Source organism: Elephantulus edwardii, unplaced genomic scaffold (genome assembly GCF_000299155.1).
Source record: "Elephantulus edwardii isolate Elephantulus edwardi_28Jun2011 unplaced genomic scaffold, EleEdw1.0 scaffold00084, whole genome shotgun sequence".
In the NCBI taxonomy this organism is placed as follows: Eukaryota; Metazoa; Chordata; class Mammalia; order Macroscelidea; family Macroscelididae; genus Elephantulus; species Elephantulus edwardii.
Window position 1 is genome coordinate 10,268,492 of NW_006399834.1, and position 9,597 is coordinate 10,278,088.

Here is a 9,597-nt window from a genome sequence, read left to right on the forward strand (position 1 = left end):
AAAGGAGCAGTGATACAAGAGAAAAACTAGTTTCCCCTATGAATAAACAGAAACACTGCTCTCAAAAATGGAAAAATGAATTTCATAATATTCAAGCAACAGGATTCAAAAGCCTGCTAAAATTACAAAATAAGTTGTGATCACAAAGTTGCATTACATTACTTTGGAGTGAGAGCATCTCTAGCTAGTAATATATGCTTTTGATAAATGGAAAACAACCACAATTAGCAAATACTTGTATTTTTAGGAAGTATCAGTCAAAGTCAAGTCATTGCTATCAAACTGGAACCAACTCATAACTGACCCTCCAGTGGGTTTTTAGAGACTGTAAATCACATGTGAGGAGATTTTCCAGTATTCTCTGAGCCCCTGGTAGAGTAGTACCACCAGAGAAGCGCAGTCTTTGGATTACTACAATACTACATATTATACCATCAGGACTCATTTTAATGGGTCAAGGTCTACTCAAATGCCCTGAGTGTTACTAACAAGAGATGGAAATCTCCAAAAAAAGGATAATCATTTGTCATGTATCTGGTCCCATAATGACATTCAAAATTTGGATGTGACACAGATTTATTTTTGCTGCTCTCTTCATGCAGCTATAGCTGTGGATTTGAACACAAAATATAACATTGTCTATATGTTAAAAAGTTATTTTAGAAAGCCCAATTTGTGACAATATTAAACAATTAAAGAAAATTTAGTGACATAGTGGTAAGAAGTTGCACTGCCAACCCAAAAGCATGTGGTTCAAGACCAGCAATTGCCCCATCAGATAAAGATTAGTAATATTCTAATACCTCTAAAACCCTGCTGGAGAGTCAGCTATGAGTTGGTTCTAACTCAACAGCACACAACAACAAACACCTAAAATTGGAGGAGAAAATTAATGAGGTCATTGGCCAATTAAAATTAGTTGTTGTGGTTTCATAAAATTAACAAAATACTTGTACTTTTCTCTGGTAATCTGAAGAACAAATCATTCAACACAATATACATATACCTAACTGCTTGTTTTTCTTGTTATGTGTTACTGAGTATAGTTCATACTCACCATGAACAACAGATCTGAACCTTCCCCTATCCTGTGGCAACCTAACAATCTCTAATAAGCTCAAACATATAATTTGCAGCCAGTGTGTCAACCCATTTAATAAGGGAGGAGGATGTCTTTCGTCCTCTCTCTGATGTCTTTTTCTAAGGACTGAGTCCTCCTGACAACATCCCGAAGTATGTGAGAAGAAAGTTCACCATTCTTGCTACCACAGAGCACCCTAGTTTCTCTTGGCAACCCTTGGGGTATTCAGTACGCTTCTCCAGCACCACAATTCGAAGGCATTGATACTTCTATCCTCTTAATTCACTGTTCAACTTTCAAATGCATAGGAAGCAACTAAAAAATACTATGGCTTGGTTCAGGTGTCCCTTAGTGTTTAAACTGACAACCTTGTTCTTTAACACTTTGGAGAGTTCCATGACAGCAGATTTTCCCAACAGTGAGTCCAATATAAATCTAATATAAATTATACAATCAATTATTCTCAGTCTACTCCTATAAAAGACTTGAGATAAAATATACTTTTGCTTCAAATAACTTCAAGAAGTACCAAGTATCAGTCATTGACTTCTCTTAAAAAAAAATCAACTCTGTAACAGTGATGTACCTTATTCTTCTCCTAAACTAAAAACCAACCAATCAAAACCAAACTTATTACTGCTGGGATAGCGACCCGCCATCAGGTTTCTGAAGTTGTAAATCTTTACCAGGAGACTTTCTCATCTTTCTCCCATAAAAATTTAAACAACTGACCTTTAGTAATTCACATTTATGTACTATGCCACCAAGGCATAAACTTAACTTTAACTAGGGTATTTAAAAAAATAGTTGCCATTGAGTTGATACTGTCTTACGATGGTGACCCATGTCTGTAAGAGTAGAACTGTGCTCCAGAGGGTTTTCAATGGCTATCATTTGAAAATAAATCAATAAGCTTACAATGGATTTGAACTGTTACCTTTCTGTTTACTAGTTAAGCTCATTAACTGTACCACTCAGTGATTCAAACAAGGATGGAGAACACAGAAATCAATAAAAATTCCAAGATAATTTTCATCCAACAGAAAATTAACTCATTCATTTCTTTCTAGGTCCTATAATTTTCCAAGCTTAACTCTAGGATTGGAACATCACATCAACAGAGAACTGCCTGAAGTGCAGGCTGGATTTAGAAGAGGCCATGGCACTACGGATATTATAGCTAATGTCAGATGGATCTTAGCTGAAAAGCAGAGAGTACCAGAGGGATGTCTACCAGTGTTCATTGACTATGCAAAGGCATTTGACTATGTGGATCACTACAACCTGTGGCTGACTTTGAGAAGACTGGGAATCCAAGAACACTTGACTGTGCTTATGCAAAACTTATACTCGGACCAGGAGGCAGTTGTCAGAACAGAGCAAGGAAACACAGCATTATTCAAAATTGGGAAGCGTATGCGTCAAGGATGTGTCCTATCTCCATATCTTTTCAATCTAAATGTGGAACAGATTATCTGGGAGGCTGGGCTCTATAAGGAAAAGTGTGGCATCAGGATTGGAGGTAGACTCATAAACAATCTGTGTTATGCACATGACACAAACCCTGCTTGCTGAGATTGAGGAGAACCTGAAGCACTTATTGCAGAAGGTCAAGGACTACAGCCTTCAATATAGATTGAAGCTCAACATCAAGAAAAGAAAGATTCTCACCACTGGGCAGATTGGTAGCATCATGATAGATGGTGAAGAGACTGAGATTGTTAACAGTTTTCGTTAACAGCTTCACAATCAACACCAGCAGCCAGGAAATTAAAAGACAAGCTATTAGGGATCTCTCCAAAGTACTGAAGAGGAGTAATGTCAGTCTGGAGATTAAGGTGTGCCTGATTCAAGCCATAATCCTTACAATTACTTGCTAGGCATCAGAAAGCTGGACAATGTCTAGGGATGACAGAAGAAGTGATGCCTTTGAGCTGTGGTACTGGGGAAGAGTATTAAATATACTTTGGGCTGCTAAGAGAACGAACGTCCTGGAGATGGTTAAACCAGGCTGCTTCTTGGGAGGAAAAGATTCTTAAGTTTCATCTGACATATTTTGGACATGTTACAAGAAGGGACCAGTATTTGTTGAGGGGCATCATGCTTGGGAGGATGGAGGGACAGTGCAGGAAAGGAAGACCCTTGATAAGATAGATTGATTCAATCACTAGGGTAATGGGGGTAGGTGTGTCGGAGACAATGAGGTTGGCATAGGATAGAGCAGGGTTTAGGACTTTTGTACATAGGGTCGCTGTGGGTCTCAAGTGACTTGACAGCACGTAACAACAACAGTAACATGATAGTACAGAACACAAAATTATGAATAAATTTTTAAAAAATTATTTATTAAACCTACTCACTGTTAACAATTTCTATGTTTCTAGTAAAACAAATTAATAAACTTACTAATCATTTTAGTTTTGGCGTTTTTTTTTTTCCTACTAAAAATATTTTTGTTCATCAAGCTCAACTAACAGAACTTAACAACAGCAACTATTCCAGTTATAAGTACAAGTGTGGAAGTATATAATTAGCATATTTAAATTACCAGTTTTTAAAAAAATAGTATTTTTTAAATAAATATATTTAAACATTAACTTTAACCAGTGTTTTTGCTCTGTGTGTGTATGTGTTGGGGCAAGAGGGAGGGTGGGGTAGGGGGAAGAGACCAACAGAAAGATTTGGGTTGATTCAGAAAGAACTAAGATTAAGTACCTTGGGAGATACCTGCCTCGCCTCGACCCTAAAGAAACAAACCCACTGCCACTTAGTCTCTTTTTAATTTATAGCAACCCCATATATTATCACTTTTAGAGTTTTTTAGCTGTTATCTTTATAGAAGGGAGCTTTGCTGGTCTAGTGGTAAGAAGCAGCACTGCAAACTCGAAAGAACGTGGTTCAAATCTGCCATCTGCTCTGCAGCAGAAAAGATCAGCAATCTCCTTCCCTGTGATTAAATTGTCTCTGAAAACCCACTAAAGGGTCAGCTCCAACTTGATACAACAACGTCTATAGAAGCAAATTACAGGGAGCTCTGGTGGCCTAGTGGCAAGGAGCTGCAACTACAATCGCAGAGGTGCATGGTTCGAATCCACCAGATGCTCTGCCAGGAAAGGAGGGACAATCTCCTCCTGTACCAGTCAGATCTAATTTGACGGTACACTCACAAAAAATTAAAAAAAAAAAAAGAAGCAAATTACTAGGCCTTTCCTCTGCTGAGCCACCAAAATTTAGGCTGTCAGTCCACAGCAAACTGCATGCATGGCTCCAATCTTCAAATACAGTACTCAAAATTCTTGAACTTTCCTTTATGACTATATATCTTCACTTATTAATAAAAGTACTCTTTTTAGAAACATGATAAAACTAAGTCACAGAGTTGATTTGTTAAGATGTTAATTAAGAATATCACATGAATCTTATTTATGGTGAAATATACTTTTTATATTCATCGTTTACAATGTAATGTATTAGTTAAAAGGAGCCTATTTGCTAAAATGTTACTTGAATGAAAAGATTTTGTGTAAGATTCTAATGATGAAAAATTATTGCCATGACCTAAATAACTTTCAGAAAACCTTTTTCTTATTACTAAAAATGTGTTGACCTGAACTATTGCTTCAATTAACATGTAAGTTTCTTATTGTTTTAGTCCCTCCTCAAAGAAGCTTCTATATTTCCTAAATAGAAGAAGCAATATTATATGTAGCATTCCAGATATTCCAGCTAATACACAGCATTCCAGGTATTAAGAGTCCCATGTGGCATGATGGCTGTCGCAAGGGGCTCAAATGTGTCAGCAAGTGTGGAAGTGGCACAAAAAAAGACAGGGGTCAGATCTGTTGTTCATATGGTCGCAATGGGTCATACTTGACTTGATGGCACCTACAACAACAGCTGTTAGAAGATGAAAAAGAAGAGATCCTTAACCAAATAAATAGACTGTATGGCTCAATTAGAACTTGATTTGACTTTCTGCAATACTGTTCTGTGATTTATTGAGAAATAATTTAAGAATATATTTGAAATATCAGAGAAAAACAGGCTACTTTTTCTACATTATTCCTAACTTTGTGAAGAAGATAAAATGAAAATGTTTATATTAAACTAACATAAGATGAAGAAATTGTAACAGGTAGATAATGTTGTATATATGTCTTTTCTTCGAGGAAGACTCAGAAACTCAGGGGCCATGTGAGCCATGGCTGCATCAGGAAGCACTAGAAGCACCCTAAAGGCTGAGGTAATGCTGGTGGCTTGCATCAAATAAAATACTTGATTTATAAAGTGAAAAACAAATAAACAAACAAAAGCACTGTATATATGCACATTATTTAAGGGCAAACTCTAACATACTGTAACGTGCGATACTAGATAAAAAAATTTATGAGTTAAAAATATTTAATATGGCAATCTTGAAGATAAAGATTCAACAAAACTTATAAAAAGCCCTAGTATTTTGTTATCACAAATTTGCAGTATTAATATAAATTTTAGAAATTAAGCAACATACCCGTTTTATTGTCAAAAAATTTGATGTGCCTGTCTTCATGAGCAGTTATTGTAACAGGAAGTGTGGGATGACTTACAACTCTGTTAATGTGATGATTAGATTGTAAACCTAAACAAAAAGAAAGGCAGTAATGTATTAAAATTCATACTTTCATTTAGAAGGTGAATGATGGCTCTACTAGTATTACCAAAAAATAATCATTAAAAACAAAATTCTTTGCTTAAAACAAAACAAAAAAGAGCCAAACTATGATTTTAGAGAGTTCATTATTTAAGAAACAAACTCTTATGTTCTATAATATAAACTTGAGGCTACTAGGATCAAGTTTAGAAAAAATTTAAGTGTTTTAATGTAGGGATCCAAACAGATGATTTAAATTTTTACAGGATTGTGGGGGAGCTCTGGTGGCCTAGTGGCAAGGAGCTGCAACTACAATCCCAGAGGGACACGGTTCGAATCCACCAGATGCTCTGCTGGGAAAAGGAGGAACAATCTCCTCCTGTACCAGTCAGATCTGATTTGACAGTACACTCACACAAAAATAAAATAAATAAATAAAAAAAAATTTTTACAGGATTGTGATTATTAACTTTCATAAACAGCCTATAACTTATCAGCATTTGATACAGAAAAAAGTTTTTTAAGTCATAATTACATAGACACAAGGAACAACTTTTACAATATCCACAGTGGCAAAAATCTGAAGAACCAGACAGAATTAGTATTTTTAAAGAATGACATGTTTTCTTTACTTGCAACTCTTAATAAGTGTGTGTGTGTGGGGGGAACGTACCAACATTCAAAACCACTTCATTGCTGTCAAGTTGGAGCCAACTCACACTCACGCTCCAATAGTTTTTCAGAAGCTATAAATAGCATGGGAGTAGACTGCTCATCTTTCTCTTTTAGAGAAACTGGTGAATTTGAACCACCTGCCTTTTTGGGTTGGCAGCACAACTCCTTACTCACTAGGCCATAAGTGCTCATTACTAGAGTTTAACTAGTATCATTCATACCATGAACATATAAAAAGTCTCATATACTAAATTTAAATATATGTGCTCTGCATTTGTGTTTTCTATTTAGGGCAAGAGAGGGAACAGATCAAGTAAACACTAAAAAAGATCCTTGAGTGTAATTAGGTTTAAAAAGAGGACCACGTAGCTACATGAAAATTTTTGTTATTACACAATGGATTTTTTGGTTTCTTTTTAAAGAAAAGAACCTCTAAAAGTCAAAAGTAAAATTACGGCGAGCTCTGGTAGCCTAGTGGCAAGAAGCTGCACTGCAATCCCAGAGGTACATGGTTTGAATCCACCAGATACTCTGCTGGAGAAGAAGGGACAATCTCCCCCTGTACCAGTCAGATCCGATTTGACAGTACACACACAAAAAAATTTTTTTTAAAAGTCTAAAGTAAAATTAAATAAATACACTCAAATGCATTTCCACCTGGAGGTCTCAACAATGAAATAAATGATTACAACTGACTTTTTGTTATTTTCAGGTACCATCCAGTCTGTCCTAAATCATAGGAACTTAAGAATAAGATAACAGAACTACAATCTCAGAGGAGCATGGTTCAAATCCTCTGCCGAGGAAGGAGGGACAATCTCTTCCTATACCAGTCAGATCTGATTTGACGGTACACTCACACAAAAATAATAAAATAAAATAATAAGATAACAAAACCTGCTCAGTCCTTACACCATCCTCACAATCATTACTGTATTTTAACCCTTTGTTGTAGCCAATGTCAATTCATCCAAGGGTTGTTGTCTTTTTTACCTGCTCTAAATCAAGCATGATTTTCTCTCTAGGGACTCAAAACTCAGTGCTGTTAGGTCCGAACTGACTGATTCATAGATGATCCTCTAGTAGGTTTGGTTTTTCCCCCCCACTGGATGCCAGGTAGGTGGGCACACCATTGGTGCAGGAGGATTTATTTTTGTGGGTGGACTCACTTAGACCTGGCCTGCATCCACTCTTTCCTCCTTCCACAGGCTGGAACCTCCTACATGGGAAGGAAGTAACATTGAGGAGCAGATGCATGCAGGGAGTGAGGCCGGTAAACTGAGTGAGGCCAGTGAGCTAGGGCCCTAGCCTCCTTTGTGGTTTTGGAGACTTTAAATTGCCCATCTATCTCTTGTGGATCCACTGGTATTTGAACCATGACAGAGGCATAGCCTTTGTCCTATAGCATGACTCCCTATAGACCACATCACCAGAGCACCCTTTTTCCAACAACTGGCCTCTCCTATTAACAAGTGGAAAGTGGAGGAGAAATGCAAGGTGAATGAGACAAAGTCTGCCATTTTTGCTTCATTTTTTGTCAAGAAAGCTTTGTTCATTATGATAGCAGTCCATGGTGTATTCAATATTTTTGCCATGACACTTCCAAGGCATCAATTTTCCTTCCACTTCCTTACTCACTGTACAGCTTTCTTATGCACATGAGGTACCTGACAATATCATAGATAATATCACAGAGTAAAGAATAGCTTAACTATTTAAGTAGTATCTTTGCTTTTTGGTATTTTAGAAAGTCTTTGATTTTGTGTCTCATATATAATTTGATTTTTTTAAAGATTTCAACTAATTTAAGAAGTCACATGGGTTAACCAATAAAATAAAAACTATCTTCAAAGGCAAATGAACACTGATATAGAGAAAGAACACGTCAAAGACTGTTGATAGGTCAATCTATCTGTTGGTGATAGGACAACAGTTCATTGTCCTCAATCAAGCAGCTTATTTGTACTGAGCAGCTATTCTGTTTCTAGTCATTCACTGAACAGATAACTTTGAGCACTTACTTCCTGGCAGAAAACAGGTTAGATGCCAGAGGTTTGTTGTTACATGTCATCTAGTCGCCAGCCACTCACAGTGAGGAACCTGTCTTCAGTAGCTCTGAACCCTGCCCTATCTTGAGCCAGTCTGTCTCTGACACACCTACCCCCTTTCCCCAGTTACTATGTCAATCCATCAAGTCACATGTTACAGCAACCCTCCTTACAACAGCTGTGAATTGTGTCCTATCCTGAGCCAGCTACTGTATCAATCCATCTCATCAAGAGTATTCCCTCTCCTGGGCTGTCCTTTCACTCTTCCAAGCATGATGTTCTTCTCCAAGAACTGCTCCCTCCTGGCCACATGCCAAAAACATAGTACACAGAGCTTCAAAATCCTTGCCTCCAAGGAACAGCTTGGTTTTACTGCTCTTTATAATTTTTGTAGGGTCTTTGCTGATATATTTCCCCACTGCAATTTGTATTTTAATTTCCTGAATGCTGGACATCTCAACTTCCTTTTAGCTGCCTGCTGAGTTCATAGTTCATTTTAGACATCTACATCTAATTTCAGCAACCTGTGAGCTGATACGCATTCTCTTTTTACTTAACAAAAATGAACTTTTTGAAGTTAATGTGAATCAAATTGGCCTAATAGGATTATCTGAGAAAGCTAGTTCTCTGAAGCTTCACAATTATACTTCATCTCAATAAGCTACAATGACTTCGCAAAAAAAAAAATGAGTGTGGCAATATTCTCTGGTCTCACTAAACAACTTAGGACTAAAGAAAGTAATGAAGCACCAAGTATAATATACCCTAAAGAAATCAGAACTGCCACCCAAGTAGATATATGCACATCCATGTTTATTGTTGCTTTGTTCACAATAGCAAAGAGTTGAAAACAACCTAAGGGCCCATCAACAAACAAATGGATAGAGAAGCTCTGGTATATTCACACAATGGAATACTAGGCTGCATTGAAAAACAAGGAACTCCTGAAATATTACACAAAATGGGTGACCCTGGAGGACATTATGCTGAGTGAAATATCTCAGTCATAAAAAGACAAATACTTGGATAAATTATGTATATTGTATTGAAACAGATGAGGGAAAGAACAGATTAGAGGTGATATATGATTAAGTATTATGGTTAGCACAGGAATCCAGAATTAAGGTTGCATAGAGAAGTGTACTTGGGGTGGGGGGTGG

The 9,597-nt window shown here is 36.9% G+C and overlaps 1 protein-coding gene across 1 annotated transcript in view; it reads right to left on the reverse strand.

Annotated features, from left to right (window-relative positions):
* The window catches only part of STRN3 (striatin, calmodulin binding protein 3), a 121,785-nt gene that overhangs the window by 1,006 nt on the left and 111,182 nt on the right, over positions 1-9,597 (reverse strand). Inside the window, exon 14 of the mRNA XM_006889972.1 lies at positions 5,595-5,702. Within this exon, the coding sequence (XP_006890034.1) occupies positions 5,595-5,702 (108 nt within the window). The remainder of the gene's footprint in view (positions 1-5,594; positions 5,703-9,597) is intronic.